This window comes from Triturus cristatus, chromosome 10, assembly GCF_964204655.1.
Source record: "Triturus cristatus chromosome 10, aTriCri1.1, whole genome shotgun sequence".
Taxonomy (NCBI): Eukaryota; Metazoa; Chordata; class Amphibia; order Caudata; family Salamandridae; genus Triturus; species Triturus cristatus.
The window spans coordinates 119421598-119442379 of NC_140593.1; the positions used below are offsets into that span (position 1 = coordinate 119421598).

Below are 20782 nucleotides of genomic sequence, written 5' to 3' on the forward strand. Positions count from 1 at the left end.
AAGCAAATCTTTTTTCTTCCTTAAATTAGCTTTTCCTATTGTTATCTGCATGTCAGGACTCGTGTGTTAGCTTGACCTTCATATGGCCACTTATATATTTTTTTTTTCCTCAGGTTGGGATAGCAGTCATGCTTTTAGGTGCATATAACAACGATGATGTGTATGTTTTTTTCCGGCTCCCTGCAGCTTCCCATCATTGCTTTGCAGTATTTTTTTTCTGTTAATCTTACACCTCCCAGTGATTTTTCCTCACTGCTAATTGGTTGAAGTTTATATTTTTTGATAAATTAATTTCACAGCAGCTTTTCATCACTAACTCCCAGATATTTTTTTTTCTTTTCTTTTATGTAAGTGGATGGCATGGACACCTTTACGATATTGCAGTATTTGTTTCTATTCTGCAGAAACAAATGCAGGACTATAATGGAGCCTTCTTTACCAGGTGATGTTTGTTTTGCACTGAAACAAAAGCAGGACCATATTGAAGGATCCCTCTCCTTTATTATACTTCTATATTTGTTACTGTGCGAAAAGAATGTCGGATGGCAAGATAACCTTCATTATAGTCTGGTTTTCCTTTCAATGTCATAGAAACAAAAGCTGGACCCTAATGAAGGCTCCCTTCCAACCTCCATTTCTCATTCAAAAAAAATATATCTTTGTATCTATGTGAACCGAAGATCCAAAGTGCACTTTGCCAGGTTTGGCTGTGATTTTTAAATGCTAATGTGAACAGGCATACACAAATGTATACTTGCGTAAACCTGTGTTTAGATCTACTGCCTTATTTTTGTCAGTGCTCGCTTGCTTTTGCACAGGAAGATGGTCTAGCAGTTCAGGTTAAACTTCCTCTTTTAGGGAGGGAGCCAAGGACAATTTGCATAGGGTTGACAGTCTCTGTGCTAGCACATGCGAGCGAAAGGACATTACACACCAATTATTGAGATTAATTCAAGCATTTCCATGCAATCACTTTATATTTTTTGACATTTATAGACCGATTCTGAGTGGTCCCAAATACTAATTTACCTTATTTGTGTTCATTTTTTTCTGTCAAATAGGAAATATGATTCCATAAACATAAAACGTACAAATATCTCTCTTGGACTGACATTGTGACAAAAAAAACAATGCTTTGAGATTTTTCAGGAATGTTTAAAAAAAAAAAATGTAATGCTCAGGGTACCATTCTGAAAATCAGTAGTTGCTGGATAGCTGTGCAGTTAATTTATAACATTTTAGTGTGATTTAGAAATACCCTCTTTTACGTCACAGTGTTTGTTTTTTTAACAAATTCATGTTGAATAATTACTTACATACCAACATTAAAAAATAATTTCACATTGAGTTGTAGTTTTTGTGTGATGCGCTGAAGCCCTTATTCCAAGTCGCATGTAACCAATTTCTTTTTTTTGTAAGAGCGTTGATTGCTAGTAAGTTAAAGTGCACCTTGGTACATAAAGCGAGGAGATATTTGGAAAGATGGTAAATGGCTTGTCTTGTTTTGGTGAAGGCTCCTCACCATGAACTGTCAATAGCCGGCTCATATACGCACCATACCCAGCCTCCAATGATTGTGGTTGGCGGATAAAAGATGTCTTGCTCTGGTAATTGAGCGCTCCTGGTGCCGTGCGACATAACCACAGGTCAATGAAACTCCTCACATGACCGAATAACCATCTAAATATTTAAATCTATATCTAGGCATATGATATACATGAACTGAATATAATTAATAGTTGAAAACATTAATAAATGGAGAAAGTGATAATCAAAAAAAGTTCCAGAAAATAGGAAATAAAAACCCAGAGTTAGGTAAATCGGAATCATGCTACCGAACCGGTATCTAGAAGGAATGGAGCTTCTCGGTCATTCAAATGTACAATGGAGTGATTTGAGCAGGAAGTGGCCATAGAAGGTCACATTGGCTAAGTGCAAAGAGGTTTTGGCAAAGTGAAAAATAGAAGAATCATGGATAGTTACAGTTGTTCTTTAAAAAAACAAAAAAACAACCATTACCAACATATCCACTGATATTGTGTGTTCCTACGTACGGTGTCATCATTTGTATGTGTAGATAAATGTATAATCAACATGGCTGTGGTAAAGACTCCAGTAGCGGGCAGCTGTTTGGAGATACATCATTCACAGTTTGTAGGGAATATTTCATTTTTAATAGGATGGCAGGATTTTCCAAACAGCACCGGAAGTTCATAGAATAAATTGAAATAAGGCCTTAAATTAGGCGTGACGTGAGGAGGGTTGTGTCATTGCGTCTTCCACAGAGGATTATAATAAATCCAGCCTTCACCCTGAAAAACAAACACAAAATGACGTAAATGGTTGGGTAAGCTCCTGGACTCTATAACCATAGTCAACATCCTTTAAACCCCTGAGCTTCATACAGCGACACTTTACCAGCCAACTTCACAACCTCACACAAATAGTTTGAAAACAGATTTTATTACTATAAAATGGATGACCAGTGAGACAAATCCAGTGGTTGATTGTGTGGTGAGGTCAGGGATTAATGTAGAGAAAAACAGTATTAACCAGCTTTTTCCCACCCCAAAACATGCCTCTTGTGCCCGCTAAACTGCTCATCCTGAACAGATGCTATGACCATGCCACCCCAATACTCTGCCCCCAAAAGCGATATGATAGTAGTACAACAGAGCCCATCTGTCTTACAATATATTCACTTCTATAAACTCAAATTACCCATCCAGAAAATGTAAACCTAAAAATGGCTGCCTACAAAGAGATAAGCGGCAGCGCCATTTTCTAAAGAGCGCTCGCTGAATATAAAGCGCTTCAGACCTTTCTCATGAACATCAATGGCTACATAGAAAGAATATACAAGAAAACGTTTACTTATTTGTGTAGCTCCCATAAACACTGCACACAACCACATTCAAGTGCTCCCTTGAGGAGATAGTACACCATAAAGAATGTAAACAGAAAAACTAGATCTAGGTGGATTCAGCACCTGAGATATGTATTTGTAAGAATACTGAGCCACGTGCCACCTGAGTGAGCCGTGGGAGGCGCTCATTGGACCAGCGCATTGTTCCGATCCCAACAGCCTGCTCAGAAGGTTCTCGGACCCAGCTCCTCTACAGCCTTATGAGTACATTCCTGTTGCACTGACAAGACTCGGAAGGTTCTCAGACCCAGCTCCTCTACATCCTAATGAGTACATTCCTGTTGCACTGACAAGGCTCAGAAGGTTCTCAGACCCAGCTCCTCTACAGCCTTATGAGTTCATTCCTGTTGCACTGACAAGGCTCAGAAGGTTCTCAGACCCAGCTCCTCTACAGCCTTATGAGTACATTCCTGTTCCACTGACAAGGCTCAGAAGGTTCTCAGACCCAGCTCCTCTACAGCATTATGAGTACATTCCTGTTGCACTGACAAGGCTCAGAAGGTTCTCGGACCCAGCCCCTCTACAGCCTTATGAGTACATTCCTGTTCCACTGACAAGGCTCAGAAGGTTCTCAGACCCAGCTCCTCTGCAGCCTTATGAGCACATTCCTGTTGCACTGACAAGGCTCAGAAGGTTCTCAGACCCAGCTCCTCTACAGCCTTATGAGCACATTCCTGTTGCACTGACAAGGCTCAGAAGGTTCTCAGACCCAGCTCCACTACAGCCTTATGAGTACATTCCTGTTGCACTGACAAGGCTCAGAAGGTTCTCGGACCCAGCTCCACTACAGCCTTATGAGTACATTCCTGTTGCACTGAAAAGGCTCAGAAGGTTCTCGGACCCAGCTCCTCTACAGCCTTATGAGTACATTCCTGTTGCACTGACAAGGCTCAGAAGGTTCTCAGACCCAGCTCCTCTACAGCATTATGAGTACATTCCTGTGGCACTGACAACGCTCAGAAGGTTCTCAGACCCAGCTCCTCTACAGCATTATGAGTACATTCCTGTTGCACTGACAACGCTCAGAAGGTTCTCAGACCCAGCTCCTCTACAGCATTATGAGTACATTCCTGTTGCACTGACAAGGCTCGGAAGGTTCTCAGACCCAGCTCCTCTACAGCCTTATGAGCACATTCCTGTTGCACTGACAAGGCTCGGAAGGTTCTCAGACCCAGCTCCTCTACAGCCTTATGAGTACATTCCTGTTGCACTGACAAGGCTCAGAAGGTTCTCAGACCCAGCTCCTCTACAGCATTATGAGCACATTCCTGTTGCACTGACAAGGCTCAGAAGGTTCTCAGACCCAGCTCCTCTACAGCCTTACGAGCACATTCCTGTTGCACTGACAAGGCTCAGAAGGTTCTCAGACCCAGCTCCTCTACAGCCTTATGAGCACATTCCTGTTGCACTGACAAGGCTCGGAAGGTTCTCAGACCCAGCTCCTCTACAGCCTTATGAGTACATTCCTGTTGCACTGACAAGGCTCGGAAGGTTCTCAGACCCAGCTCCTCTACAGCATTATGAGTACATTCCTGTTGCACTGACAACGCTCAGAAGGTTCTCAGACCCAGCTCCTCTACAGCCTTATGAGTACATTCCTGTTGCACTGACAAGGATGGTGATTTCCAGGACGCGTACTATGCATCAGAAGTGGAAGGTCTTGAGCAAAGGCACACACAGAAGTACCACTTGGCAGAGCAGACAGATGTCTCAGTAATTCCTGGCATCAAGACATATTTCACACACATCACTAAAGCCCCCACTGAATCTGTAAAAAGTAATGGATAAAGTTCCTTTTGTTCATCTTCATCCCCATTCAGGTGTTACACAGGCTGTACACACGAGGTGGGCAGGGTGCTTCCACTGGTGGCCTGCATGCTGGTTAGCCCTGTCTATGTAAGAAACATGGCGGCTCTTCTTTTGACCACTTGGTGTCCAGCTACCCTGCGATGTCACCCACTCAAGGAACCTGGGTCCCAGCTGGAGCCGGTGTTAGGATATTTGTATGGTGGCTCTGAGTGTCAAGGATGACCAAGGCAATCATTGCACAGGTCTTCATAATAGGGGACATTCTGGCCATGGCACATACTCACTCTGCAACCATTCATGCAGAGCCCAAGGATTACCATAGAAAGGTGGTGGTGTAGTGTGCAGAAAACTGTTGTGTGAAAGCAGATTGGGAGTTGCCAAAAGCAAGCAAAGATAGTTCTCAATGTGGCTATCGGGTTTCACATGCGACTGAATCCTCATATTGCAATGACTGAACATAACATCGCTGAACGGTGCTAGACAGCACTACAACATATTGGGGCAAAAAATGTATATTCTGGTCGGTGCAGGAGTTCAAATAAATGTAATGACGGACTGTGAAATAACGAAGCTAGCAGGTCATATTTCACTATAACCTTTAATATGGAAACATAAGCATATGTCTCTAAGAACCCATTGAGACACAAAGGGAGTTTTTGTACATCACTGAGGCATTGTGATATTTGGTCTTGAGGCCTCTGCTCCAAGAATAAGGCTTTTGTTCTGTGGTTAAGCTGGGTTTGCTTCAGGTTCTCTGTCAACTAATCGCATGCACTGTGACGTCAAGTGTTTCCCAGGGCTTTCTAAAGCAGACTAGTAGAAGGAGTGGCATACCAGACTGATGAAACTGAAGCACAAATGGCAACATACAGGTGCAAGCTGAGGCAGGATTCTCTTGCAGAAGGATGTCATGGAAACCTACTCAGGGCTGACAGCATGGGGCTCCCCTACAGATACCCTAACCAAGGAGCAGTGTGGTGGTCAGATTTGCATCTTGCGCGTCTATCTAACATATCCTGACCCATCACCCTGCATCCGATGACACAATAACCACACTTTGGTGGTTATTTAGCACAATATGAAAAAACTTCCCATATAGGCTCAAAAACAATACAACACTCTCCCAAACACATCCTGCATGTGTAACTTGTAGCTTGCTATCTGTATGGGTAAACTATTTAGTGGCCCATATAGGGGTACAAAATGTCAGGACATTATACATCAACTAAATAGTTCACAAGTGTATTCAAAACTAGCCCTCAATAAAGGATATTACCAGCAGGAAGAGTCTTCAAGATATATCACCACGACTGAAATGCATGTTAGCCCGTTTTGATTTAAAAAAAAAAAACACAAAAATAAAATTCTGCATATCTTCTGCAGCAGACACTTTTCAGGAAGAGATCTTGTTGGACCTGGCCCACTCTGCTTGGTCACCCACAAACCTGTTCATTCCCTAAACCATGGTAAAAGTGGCGTACATCTGATTGGCATATTTAATTTAATTATAAGTCCCTAGTAAAGTAGTATACCATATACCCAGGGCCAGTAAATTAAATGCTATTAGTGGGCCAGCAGCGCTTATTGTGCCACTCACTTAAGTAGCCCCTTAAAACACTTCCCATGCCTGGCACTGCAGACTGAATGCAGTTTTAAACTGACAGTTCGACTCAGCAATACAACCCCATTACCACGCTTTAAACTCCCCTTTTATTGCATATAAGTCACCCCTCGGTTTGCCCTAGGTAGCCTATAGAGCAGGGTTCTTTGTAATTGTAATTTTTAATTTTAAGGGAGTTCTCCTATACCGTCCCCCTGGGACAAGAGCAGCTTTTTTGACCAATTTAAACGTGATTACCGAATCGATAGCCATGGAAGAGTCCACGACAATTATGGGTGACATGAATTTCTACTTAGAACAAGCTAATGATAGGGATACCGCCGCCCTTACATCAGACTTAGAAATAATGGGCCTCCGACAACTGGTTACCTCTTCCACTCACCAGGCAGGACATACGCTGGATGGCATTTTTTCAAACGTACAGGGCCTGCGTATATTAAACATTTTACCCATGCCATGGACGAATCATTTTGCCATATTTAGCGGACTGACTATCAAGGAATCACTGAGGAAGACGGTTACAACTACTAAGCCAGGTTTTTTTAAAGTATGGAAGAATTTAAACCATACTGAATTAAAAATATTACTGGACAAAACTTGCCCAGATCTATCCGACGAACCCAATACCGCCACTCGTCAATTTCATGAATGGCTTGGTACCTACTAAACACTACTCTAGGAATAGAAGCACACTGACCGCTCCGTGGTACACAGAGGAATTAAGAACCCAAAAACAATTAAGTAGGAATAGGGAAAGGCAATGGCGTAGAACCTATGACATCGAGAGCAAGATCAAGTATAAAGAATCTTTGGCTACCTATAAAACCATGATTGTTGCAGCCAAAAAAACATTTTATTCGGAACAAATTGAAAACGCCAAAAACTCAAGTAGGCAACTTTATGACATTACTAACACCTTATCTGGCAATGCACCAGATCTAAATCCATCCCCGTCACAATCATTCTGTGATGCATTGTCAGAATTATTTTTCTCCAAGGTTAATGATATATACCAAGCCTTTACTTCAAAAATTACCATCACCAGAGCCTCTCCCTCTTACACTTCCTCAGGAAACACCCTGTCCAGTTTTAGGGCTCTTACTATTGATCAAACAAAAAACATTATCACGTCAAATAAAACGGGATCGGCTCTGGACCCTTGCCTTTCCTCAGTTCTCTCTATGGTGATGGACACTATTGTTCCGATCATCACTCATGTCTGCAATACAATATTGAGTTCTGGGACTTATCCAGATTCCCTAAAAAACACACTGGTTAAACCCCTGCTGAAAAAACTCAGTTTAGACAAGGAGGAACTCAAGAACTATAGGCCCATAGCAAGTCTCCCTTTCCTAGCTAAAGTGGCCGAAAAAGCCATGAACCAGCAGCTATCAGAGCATATAGAGAAACATCAGCTACTGGACGACACACAGTTTGGCTTCCGTAAATACCACGGCACGGAAACTGCCCTTATCAAGGCAGCAGACGACATCAGAATTATCCGTGACCAAGGAGGGACAGCACTACTTGTATTGTTGGATCTCTCGGCAGCTTTCGACACGGTCGATCACAAGATACTGATGGACCGTGTCGGAAGGATGGGCATCCACTACACTGCGAGAGACTTGCTCTCTTCCTTCCTGGCCGATAGAACGCAGGTGGTCACACTGGGGCCATATCAATCGGCCAAGATGTCACTTCCCTGTGGCGTTCCTCAAGGCTCCTCCCTGAGTCCGACACTATTTAACATCTATGTGTCGGACCTTGCACGGGTCATCAAAGCATACGGGATGAGCCTAACCTCATATGCAGATGACACGCAACTGGTGATGGCCATTAAAGGTGATGGGCTGGAAGTGGCAGAGCGCATCCAAACTGGAATGAGAGCGATTGGAGAGTGGATGACAAGTAATTGCCTGAAACTAAACTCCGATAAAATGGAGGTGGTCATCTTTGGATCCCTCTCCCCGATTTGGCCTGTATCCTGGTGGCCACCAGCCTTCGGTAACCCTCCTAGCCTGACCCTTAAGGTCAGGAATCTGGGAGTAATCTTTGATGATCATCTTAATTTCATGGCACAGGCAAACAAAGTAGCAGCTACAGCCCATCATAAACTCAGAATGATAAGGAAAATCATTCCTTTTCTACCAGATGCTGCTGCTAAAACTTTGGTCAGTTCCTTAGTACTTTCATCCTTAGATTACTGCAATGCACTCTTTCTAAATGCCCAAATTAGAGTAACCAAAAAATTGCAGACAATACAGAATGCAGCTGCACGTCTGCTATCTCGAGCACCTAAGTTTTCACCCATTTCTGACACTATCAGAACATACCATTGGTTGACGATCCAAAACAGGATCAAGTTTAAATCACTTTGTATAGTTTACAAGGCACTTCATGATCAAGGGCCACGCCCTCTTAAGGATCAGCTTGTACTCTATAGACCGGCTAGACAGCTTCGATCCACAACTCTCAACCAATTAGTGGTTCCCCGTTCCAAAACAGTCTCTTGGGGCGACCGCCGTTTCTCAGTTGCGGCTCCCAAGATGTGGAACACCCTGCCACAACATATTAGAACCAGCCCCTCACTCTCCCTGTTTCGGAAGAAACTGAAAACTTGGCTGTTTAACCAGTAACATTGACAAAGATCCTCCGAGGCTATCCATATCTTGGGGAAAGACAGCTGTTACAGTCTAGCGCCGAGACGCCTACGGGTATTCGTTGACGCTCAATAAATGTCCTAAATAAATAAATAATTAAAAGGCTGGACATGTACTTTTAGATTTTACATGTCCAGGTAGAGAAACACTGCCAAATTAGTTTTTCACTATTGTTAGGCCTACCTTTCCTATAGGATAACATTAGGTTACCTTATTACATTTATTAAGTGCTAACCTTTGATTGAGAACAGGTAAACATGTTGTGCTTGGTGTCTTAGAAATTGTAATTTAAAACCCTTTTAATGGTACAGTTGGATTTTAAGTTACAATTTTGAAAATTACACTTTTAGAAAGTTAAAGATACACAATTGATGGACGGAATGCAGAACAAATCAAAACATTCACCCCCAGTCAAGAGATCTGGGTTAAATCCATCATTCTTTTGCTCACCATGCCACCCCAGTTTAGACCTGGCCATATGCAAATCAGTCTTGACCCTGTGCCTCATGGGAACAGTCCAGCCCGAACTGCCAAGCCAGGTCCTCCCTGGACCGGAAACAAGCATCCTAGGACCGGTTTTGGGGTTTCACCCCTCTTCAGCCAGGATAGCTTGATTCCAGTGGCACAGTGAGCCCAGGACCCACGTCTGGGCATACCTGGCGCACTTTGGGCGAGAAAGCAAAAGACACACAATTGATGGATGGAATGCAGAACAAATCAAAACATTCACCCCCAGTCAAGAGATCTGGGTTAAATCCATAATTCTTTTGGTCACCATGCCACCCCAGTTTAGACATGGCCATATGCAAATCAGTCTTCACCCTGTGCCTCATGGGAACAGTCCAGCCCGAACTGCCAAGCCAGGTCCTCCCTGGACCGGAAACAAGCATCCTAGGACTGGTTTTGGGGTTTCACCCCTCTTCTGCCAGGATAGCTTGATTCCAGTGGCACAGTGAGCCCAGGACCTACGTCTGGGCATACCTGGCGCACTTAGGGCGAGAAAGCAAAAGACACACAATTGATGGACGGAATGCAGAACAAATCAAAACATTCACCCACAGTCAAGAGATCTGGGTTAAATCCATCATTCTTTTGCACATGGCTGGGTTCAAACTGGAATGGCATGGTGAGCAAAAAAACGATGGATTTAGGCCCAGATCTCTGTACTGGGGTGAATGTATGACATTGTTCTGCATTCTATCCATCAACTATTGTTTTTGCATTTGTCACCCCGAGTGGGATGAGTATGCCCAGACGTGGGCCCCGTGCGATCCATGCCACTGGGGTCATGCTATCCTGGATGAAGAGGGGTGAAACCCCGAAACCGGTCCTAGGACGCTTGTTTCCGGTCCAGGGAGGACCTGGCTTGGCAGTTCGGGCTGGACTGTTCCCATGAGGCACAGGGTGAAGACTGATTTGCATATGGCCATGTCTAAACTGGGGTGGCATGGTGAGCAAAAGAATTATGGATTTAACCCAGATCTCTTGACTGGGGGTGAATGTTTTGATTTGTTCTGCATTCCGTCCATCAATTGTGTGTCTTTTGCTTTCTCACCCTAAGTGCGCCAGGTATGTCCAGACGTGGGTCCTCGGCTCACTGTGCCACTGGAATCAAGCTATCCTGGCTGAAGAGGGGTGAAACCCCGAAACCGGTCCTAGGATGCATATTCTGCATTCTGTCCATCAACTGTTGTTTTTGCATTTGTCACCCCAAGTGGGACGGGTATGCCCAGATCTCTGTACTGGGGTGAATGTATGACATTGTTCTGCATTCTGTCCATCAACTGTTGTTTTTGCATTTGTCACCCCGAGTGGGACAGGTATGCCCAGACGTGGGTCCCGTGCTAACCATGCCACTGGAATCAAGTTATCCTGGCTGAAGAGGGGTGAAACCCCGAAACCGGTCCTAGATTGCTTGTTTCCAGTCCAGGGAGGACCTGGCTTGGCAGTTCAGGCTGGACTGTTCTCATGAGGCACAGGGTCAAGACTGATTTGCATATGGCTGGGTTCAAACTGGAATGGCATGGTGAGCAAAAAAACGATGGATTTAGGCCCAGATCTCTGTACTGGGGTGAATGTATGACATTGTTCTGTCCATCAACTGCTGTTTTTACTTTTAGAAAGTTGGCATACCCCTGCCATAATTATTTGGTGCCTGCAGCCTATTTCTGGGTCACATGATTGGGTGTAGTTCAACTTTTTTAATTCCTCCGAACAGCCACACAATAGAGGGATTAGGTGTACCTGAATGGGCATCACTGGCAGAATGAGATAGGTGGAAGCAGGGCAACTATATATGAAGTACTCTACCTTCACACAAAGGAATTGTCACCCCTGCGTTGTTCATGCAGACAGCCAGGATCCAGTTTAGGGGAAGCAGTAAACTTCCAGCACTAAAAAGGGAATTATCTAGAAATGTCTCCTACTTCAAAGAAGGCACCAGGTATAAAAATAGGACCCTCAGGGTCATTACTCCGTACACTTTCTGGACGTGCGGAAGGACTCTCAGAGGAATGCCTGCTGTGTACTTCAGGGAACTGCTTTGCTGCACTTGGAAGGACTACTCTACTGCCTGAAGCCTGCCTTGAACCCTCAGATGCCTGCCCTTCTGCTTTTGCCGTGTCACACTTTTTGAACCCAGTACTAGCAGAGTGACTCCAAAGACTAGCTGGCTGGCATCCTGATCAAAGTCGTAGGGACAGAAAATGCTCTAACCATCTTGAACCTGCACCTGGTGTCAGCCTGAGTGAGTCCTAAACTCCCCAAGTGGTGCACCTCCAATCATGGACCTTTGGTGGTGGTAATAAAGGAGCCCAGATAGCAAAACATCCAAGACATGGGACGCAGAACATGTTTGGCTAAAAGAAAAAAAAAGCCCTGGAACCAAGAGAAATGCAGTTCCTGCTATGTTCTTCAACCTCAGCAGCACATCCTGTTCAGCGTTCCTTTGCCAAAGGGGTATCCAACCACGTGGAAGTCATGTTGGCTCCTGCCTCCACTCCAGCTTCATTCTGCTGGCGTTTTTCAAGTTCCAAAAAGAGACTAAGTCCGAATGTAGATCTTCACTGTGATTTTGTCTAGCAGCTCCCCAGTGATGATACCTCCTCTTTGGACACCACCTACAACCTTGCCCCGCTGAACTTCTAGCTTCTGAGAGACTTTTTCTTCAAATTTCTTCCAAGTCTGAAGGTAAGCGCGGACCGGGCCAAATCCAATTTTTTTTTACCCGACTTGCGTTCCATAGCGGCCAGTCACATTTTCCGACTTTTATACGGTCTCGCCCAACTAGATGTCCACGGTTGGATCTTTTAGGATGCTATTTTTTACCTTAAACTTAAAAAAATCATAACTCTGTTCTACTGTTTGTATTTTTGTCGTTTTGATATCAAACAGTTATTTAAAACTTTCTCTATTTTCTATATTGGTGTGGGATTTTACTGTTCGAGTGCTGCATAAATACTGTACTATATTAAGCCTGACAGCTTTTATGCGAAGGTACCAAAGGGGTAAGCACTGGGTAATTTAGTGATTTTTGTGGATCACCCTGACAGGGCTGTTGCCAATTTCTCACAGATCTGAAAGGTGATCTAAGGGATTCCTAACTGTCTCAATCAGGGTGGCAACATTCTAGAACTTGGCACGTCTCAGCAGGATAATGATGATGCCCTCATGAAAGTCTACAACGATTTAGCAAAAGCATATATCTTCGATAAGGACAAATGTGATTGTCGTCTTCTACTCAAGTTTTATTAGTACATATCGCTGAGGAAATGAAACCTGATCCAGACAAGAGAGAAGACATCACACTGGTGTCCCTACCCTGAAATGTTTCATGACCTCATTCGTCCATGGGCATGGTCAGTTACAGTACATAAAAGAATTGTCATCCAAGAGTGCTCTGTTGTTCGATATTTCAAAAAAAGGGACATTGATTTCAGTTGCCCTCGAGAATGTCAAGCCAGGTTTGAGGTTTTTTTTTTTTGCTTGAGAACTGCAGAAGCTGACAACATGTCTTAATTTTTAACCTTTCCGTTTGCAATAAAACCGTGGTGGATGTTAGCTCTGTTGGGTTGAGTCCTGGTCTCACCTAACATGGCAGTGGTCACAAAACTCCATTCAAACATACCTACATGAGCAGAAGCCTCAGCTAACAGAAAACAACAAGAGTGCACCAACAAGGGTGTCCAGTACAGACATTTCCACTTGCTTATATATGGCAAATCACTCACAGTTTTTAATGATCACCAAACCCTCCAAATGATATTTTGAAATCCTACAGTACAGCTACAGCCAAGGGCTAAAAGATAGGGTCTGTGCCTTCAGGGCTATTGGGTCTGCATTGTTCAATTGCCAGGGAAATATCAAAATCTGGCTATTTTCTCTGGCTTCCCTTGGATGCCCAGCTTGTTATAACCCTCAGTTGCATGGGAATATCTATGGTTCTATTTTTCTGGTTTCCTGACATAGTCCCTGAAACAAGAAAACTTGTTGAGGTGGTCATTCTTCCTCTAGACATGATATTCCTTATGTATGGCATACTTCAAGTTGTCACACAGACAATGGACCCCTTTTCAGTGGTAAAGATTCCAAAGAGTTGTGAGTACATTGATGTTCCCAGCTCCAAAAACACTCCATTGTAACCTCAGTGCAGAGTTACTTTTCATGGTGACTCTGCAGTTTTACCAAGCTGAGTCATGTCCCTGCGACCAGAGCACCACAGGAAACTCTCCTCCGGAGCTGCTCTTTTGGAGGAAAATACAAACCTTACACGTTCTAACACAATAGATGGGGCACTCCACAGGAGCATGCACACGAAGAATCACATGAAAGAATAGAACAGGAGGCAGAGAGACAAGCCGCTGCACCTCCGCCAAGGGGACATCCTGTGAGCCACATCGAATGGCTTGCATAAAAATGGCTGTCCATTTCACCCTCAACTTTATACGACTGCTTTTGTTGAAGTATTCCTGCTTTGGTGGAAATTCATTATAATTCTGCATGTTAATGGAAATCCTTGTGTTCTAAGAAGATGATAATGTCCTGGAGGACAGGCATGCAGTAGATGCATCATCTGAAGACTTGATTATCGGCTCCTCTTCAGAAATTTGCCATCTCCGCCCCCAGCTTCCCACAGCGCAGGTGTCTCTCCCAGGTCCACACTGACAGCCATCCCTATTTCCTCTGCACCCCAACCACCGTCTCCTGCTCATTATCATGTCAGACCCTCATCGCAGTCACAGACGGATGGTTGTGGGTTGATGGCTAAATAAGGTGGCTGAAGAATCATAATGGACAGGGTATTCCTGATACATTGCCAATGACAGCATCTTCCTGCAGGCATTCTGCAAGTACAGGGCTCAGAGGTGGCAGAGGTGCAAGGACACAGGGAGAGACAACACCCAGCAGAGCAGGGTTGTGTTTTGACAGCTCCTGACCTGAAGATGCATTTCATATACATTAGCACAGCCCATGCTAAATCTAAACCCCCATGATGCAGTGATAGCATATCACTCACCTCCTTTGAAAAGTATTTAGGTTTCCAGGCTGCGTTGAGCGCTGCTCTCTGCTTCGCCTCCCTTCGCTGCCGCTCCTCCAGCCGCTGCTTGTGCTCCGTGGCCAGATCATGGTCGCCGGATTTCAAGGAGTTGGTGACGTGCTGCCACAGATTCCTGAAGAGTACAGAAAAGGAAAAAGAGGTCCCTTATTTTGTCTGCGGTCTCGAATAACATTAAATGTAGAGTTACAGGGTAGCAGACCCCTGCAGCAAGATGGTTACCAGGAAGAAGGGAAGAGGTTACAGACAGAGTGGGGCAGTTCTGCAGTGAAGGGCATCTGGATATTTTTGTTCACTTAAACACAAAGTCTACATAGCAAAAGTCATCAGATCAAGGGGAACTTTGAAAACAAGCATTGGCCAAACCAATAGTTTAGCCTTTTTGACCTGTAGTCTTTGCTAATGCTTTTGCAGATGTGAGGCAAAATGCCTTTTGTTGCTGCTTATTAAAGGAGGAAAAAATATGCAATGATGCACCCACTGCTGGTGGCCACGTTATTACAGGGTCAAGAATGATTTGCATATGGCCAGGTCTAAACTGAGGTGGCATGGTGAGCAAAAGAATGATGGATTTAACCCAGATCTCTTGACTGGGGGTGAATGTTTTGATTTGTTCTGCATTCCGTCCATCAATTGTGTGTCTTTTGCTTTCTCGCCCTAAGTGCGCCAGGTATGCCCAGACGTGGGTCCTGGGCTCACTGTACCAATGGAATCAAGCTATCCTGGCTGAAGAGGGGTGAAACCCCGAACCAGGTCCTAAGATGCTTGTTTCCAGACCAGGGAGGACCTGGCTTGGCAGTTCGGGCTGGACTGTTCCCATGAGGCACAGGGTCAAGACTGATTTGCATATGGCCAGGTCTAAACTGGGGTGGCATGGTGAGCAAAAGAATGATGGATTTAACCCATATCTTTTGACTGGGGGTGAATGTTTGATTTGTTCTGCATTCTGTCCATCAATTGTGTGACTTTCACGTTATTACATGGGCGCGAGCAAACATGATGCTTATGCACACGCATGCATCACCACATGTATGCTTGCCTATGGAATGATTAAGTCACCACTTTCTATTTTTTTAATTTACCAATCTAAAATGCTGGGTGCCACATGGATTGGCAAATCATTTTTTTTTTTTTTTTTAGAGATCTTTTTATTTAAACCAATTCGACAGTCAAACAGCATATAGACATTGGCAGGCGTAGTCAGTTACAAGCGGTACACAAACTATACATCTCAATACATGTGTCCAACGGAGTATCCTGTTGATCAGGGGGTTACATGAGCCTCATCCGCAGCTAGTCTGCTTGGTGGGGGACACACATCTCCTCTGTAGTGGTTCCAAGCTCCCCACACTTTACTCCACTTTCTGGGACAACCCCTAGCCACATACACCGCCTTCTCCCTCCACATGCACCAGTCTAAATCTTCCTTCCATTTCCCCAGATCGGGTGGCTGTACCGCCCCCCCACAATTGCGCAATGTTCCGCTTCGCAATCATGAACGCCAGCGTAGCCCACTGTGTAGTGCACACATTGAGGTTCGTAGGCTCCCAGACATTGAGCAGGCACCTACGTGCCTCTGGGTGGATGTCAATCCCTAGCACGGCCCGCATAATGTGGTGCACACCTCTCCAATACTCCGTTATCCGCCGGCACTCCCAAAGGGTATGGAAAAAGGTCCCTATATCCCCGCACCCCCGTCTACACTCCCTGCTTTCCGCCCTTCCCATACGAACCAGTCCTGGACCCGTTATGTATGTCATGTGCAAAATATTGAGCTGGACCAGCCTAAGTCGGGCCTGTGTTGCTACCACCCTGGGGGAGGAGACCGCCTCCTGCCAATCTTCATCATCTAATTCCAGGCCTTCGGCATTCCATCTTTCCCTAAGGCGCACCAGCGGATCTTCCATGTTATTGATTAGCTTCTTATAAATAAGGGAGATGGTTTTCTCTGGGATATGTCCGTCTAGGACCCTAGCCTCCAATGGAGACGCCTCTGGCAGCGACCCACCCTCTGGGATCCTTGCCAACAACGCATGCCTGATCTGCAGATACCGGAAGTGCTCGCTGTCCGCCATGCCATACTGCTCCTTGAGGGCTGGGAACGATAGAACCGTACCCTGACCCCACATGTCCTTGATGTGCGCAATCCCTATAAGATCCCACTTGTCAAAGCCCTTGGATTTCCAAAGACTACCCAGTTTTTCGGAACTCCACAGAGGTGTGGCCTGTGTTAGCTTACCGTCCCATCCCAAATGCTTGTTGACCACATGCCATACCTGGACTGCATGGGCAGTAGGGCCTGTCAACGGGAATCTACCCGGCCTAGCGTACAGCGCCCTAGTATAGTCTCCCCCCGGCATCTGCCACCTATCCATGGCATACCCGGGATCACCAGGGCCGCCATGTATCCCATGATTAATCGCCGCCCAATAGTACTTCCGAATGTCTGGGAGACTAATCCCCCCGTCATACCAGTTCAGGGTCATTTTGGTGAATGCAATCCGCGGTCTACCATCCCAAAGAAGCTGCCTTTGGAGGCCCTCAACCTCCTTAAAGTAGGACCCTGGGAACGGATCCATTGTGTTGTGGAGCACGTACAAGAAACGCGGGAGTGCCATCATCTTGAAGAGGATGGCCCTCCCCAACATAGAGAGAGGAAGGGACCTCCAACGCGCGACATCCGTCCTGAGTAGCCGCAAGGGCGGATCCAGATTGGAAGCAAAACGCCGCCCCGGCTCCAGGGACACATAAATCCCGAGGTAACGGAAGCCATCCGCAGCGATCGTAATTGGGCAACCCGGCGGTATCGCTGGCGGATCACCTGCCAGCACATAAATGACCGACTTAGACCAATTAACCGTGTATCCGGTATATCTGCCAAAAATGGCCAAGACGTCCAACAAGCAAATCAGCGACGCCCCTGGGGAGGCAAGGTAGAGCAGGACGTCGTCCGTGTATAGGGAGATCTTGTCTTCCCAGTCCGCGGTCCACCGCAGTCCACCGCAGTCCTCGAATAGATTGGTCTTGCCGAACCCAGGCCGCCAGCGGTTCGAGTGCCAATGCAAAAAGCAGCGGCGACAGGGGGCAACCCTGACGCGTGCCTCTGCCTAGCTTGAAGTCTGCGGACTTCTGATTGTTCACCACTACCCGGGCCATCAGTTCAGAGTACAAGAGACGGATCCAGCCCTGGAACACCAGCCCAAAACCGAATCTGCGCAGCACCGCAAATAGATAGGGCCACTCTACCATGTCGAAAGCCATGGTGGCATCCAACGAGACCAGGGCCGCCGCTTCCCGTATCATCGGCACCCTACTCAACACCCCATGCAGGCGGCGCAGGTTAAGGGCCGTACTACGATGTGGCATAAACCCCGATTGATCCCGGTGCACGAGCGTAGTGATTACCTTCCTTAGCCTTGTGGCCAACAATTTCGCCAGTATTTTAGGCTCCGCGTTAAGGAGCGATATAGGCCTATAGGATCCGCGGTGTGTCGCTGGTTTACCCTCTTTGTGTATGACGACTATATTGGCGACCCGCTGATCATATGGAAGCCGTCCCGCCTCTCTGCTGCACTCAAACATTGCACGGACGTGTGGGGCGAGTTTAGTCGCCGCCAGCTTGTACAGTTCGACCGGGATGCCGTTAGGACCCGTGGCCTTCCCGGAGCGCACCTCACGAATCGCCTGCGCCACCTCCTCATCCGTCAATGGGGACTCCATATAGGCCCCGTTTTCGTCCGAGACTATGGGGAGCTTTACATCCCTCAACATCTCACTATTATCTTCTTCTGTGTACGCCCCGGAGGCACTATAGATCGTGCGGTAGTAGTCAGAGAATGCGTCGGCTATGGCCTGTGGCTCGGTGATAGGCTGCTCATCATCACCCTGCAGTTCAGGCACCAGATGTGAGGCCCACTCCCTCTTGTCGAGCCACGATATCAGCTTCCCAGCTTTATCCCCTAGTTCATACACCCTGCTCTGGATCCTTCCGCTCTGAGCCTGCGCCCTATTTTTAGCAACAGCACTTAACTCTTCCTGCCGCAGTCTCAACCGGTGGAGGCCTTCAGGGGTCACTCCCCGGGCCATCTCCTCCTCTGCCCTCAGCACCTCTTCCTCCGCTCTCATCAGCTCGGACTGCCCGTCTCTCTTCTTCCCGGCTACGGCAGAAACCATCTCCCCCTTATGACCGTTTTATATGCCTCCCACAGAGTCTGCGCAGAGTCCACCGTGCCTTCGTTCTCTCGGAAGTAGGCGTCCGTGGCTTTAATGGCAATCTTGCGGACAATGGGATCAGTCAGGTGCCAAGGGTTTATCGGGGCTATCTTACCGGCTGCGAAGGTTCCTATTCGCATTTGGAGCCACACGGGGGAGTGATGAGAGATACTACGCCCCAAGTGACGGATCTCCTGGACGGTATGAGCCTGTGACGCCGGAACCAGGATATAGTCAATACGAGACATACTACGGTGTACGCTCGAAACATGTGTGTACTGCGTCCCATTGGGGTTGAAGGTACGCCACCCATCTACCATTCCCGTTGTTTCCAGAAATCCGGACAGCCACTTCTGGGCGGGCTGCAAACCTCTCGGCGGGTGCCTGTCCATTTCCCCGGCCACCACTGCGTTAAAATCCCCACCTAGGACTAGGATCCCCAATGGGAGTGTCGGAAAAACGGAGCCCAGATCCTTAAAGGCGTCTGCCTACAAACCGGGCGGGACATATACGGAAAGAAACGTCGCCGTTCTCCCTTCCCACTGACCCCAGATTCCAACATATCTACCACGGACATCAGTCCATGTTGCCGTTATCGCGAAGGGGACGGAGTTCTTCACAAGGATTCCCACCCCTCGAGACCCAGATGTGAACCCCGAGTGCGCCACCATTTTGTACCCACCCCTATGCAGGGCGCGGCAGTTATTCCCAATTAAATGCGTCTCCTGAAGAAGGACCACATCCAGAGCGTGTCTCTTAACAAACTGGCTTACCATCCCTCTTTTCAGTTTATCCCCCAACCCGTTCACATTCCAACTGAGGACTTTGATCCCCAGGTCTCGCTCAGTCCCCATTTCTCCGGTGTGTCCGATGTCCCTCACATTCCGCCCACCATTCTGACATTGCCGAAAAACACAAAACAACAACAAACTTAAATGCAAAACCAATCCCTGACCCCCCCCCACAACTCCCCCCCACCTTGCACCCCTGCTGACTGGGACCACCCATAGAAACTGGCAGAGTGCCTGTCGCCCTAAACCCTATCCCGAACACAACTAAACGTAGAAAGGAGGAGGTAGCCCACTCACCACCCCCAGGTCCCCATCGTCTAAAGGGGGTCTGCCCTCCGCGTCCATCAGGAGTCCATTGCTGCGCTGCCCAGCTCCCACTGTTCGAGTCCCTCCTGGGGTCCGCGACCCCCATACCTGATCACCAGGGTAGCGTCACAGAGGGCAGTCCGGCAGCTTCAAGCCTGCCCCGATATTTCCTCTTCCTCACCTCCGCGCCTGCCACCGGGCCCACGATCACGCCGCCCCTCGATCCAATCCGCAGCCCCCTCAGGGGTGTCGAAAAACCATATCCTCCCCTCACTCTCCACTCGCAATCGGGCCAGGAGCATCATGGCATACTTAATCCCTTTATCCCGGAGCTGTTTCTTGACCCCCAGGAAAGTCTTCCGCTGCTTCTGCACCAGTTGGGTGAAATCCGGGAAGAAGGAGAGGGTGGCATTCTCATAACGGAGAGGGGGCGATTTCCGGGCTGACTGCAGGATAGCGTCTCTGTCTCTAAAGTTAAGCACACGTGCAATAAGAGGGCGGGGGGGGCGTCCCCGGCCTGGGGCGTCCACCCGGGACCCTATGCGCTCGCTCGATGGTGAAAAACTTCCCAAGGCCCCCGGGCTTGAGGTGGTTAAGAATCAAGTCTTCTATGAAGAGATCCGGCGCTGGCCCCTCCGATTTCTCGGGAACCCCCAAAATTCGAATGTTATTCCGTCTAGACCTCCCTTCATACTCGTCCAACTTGCGCTCCGCCAGTACACAGAACCCCTTGAGGTCGCGGACCTCCCGCTGGAGATCCGCCACATCTTCTGTCAGGCCGGCCGTTTTAACGTCCAAGGTCTTGACCTTCTCATTGACTTTGGTGAGATCCGCCCTGATCAGGTTGACTTCAATGGAGACCGTATCCAGTTTATGTTCCAGGGTCTCCATCTTACATTCAAG

General features: G+C 47.0%; 1 protein-coding gene across 3 annotated transcripts in view; it reads right to left on the reverse strand.

Moving 5' to 3' along the window:
• Nucleotides 1-940: 940 nt before the first annotated feature.
• OSBPL10 (oxysterol binding protein like 10) overlaps nt 941-20782 on the reverse strand; it is an 850497-nt gene continuing 830655 nt past the window's right edge. For all 3 annotated transcript variants that reach the window (XM_085630573.1, XM_085630574.1, XM_085630575.1), the window contains 2 exons: nt 14532-14685; nt 941-2312 (listed from right to left, as the gene is read on the reverse strand). In XM_085630573.1, coding sequence (XP_085486699.1) covers nt 2268-2312; nt 14532-14685 — 199 coding nt within the window. In that variant the 3' untranslated portion in view covers nt 941-2267. The remainder of the gene's footprint in view (nt 2313-14531; nt 14686-20782) is intronic.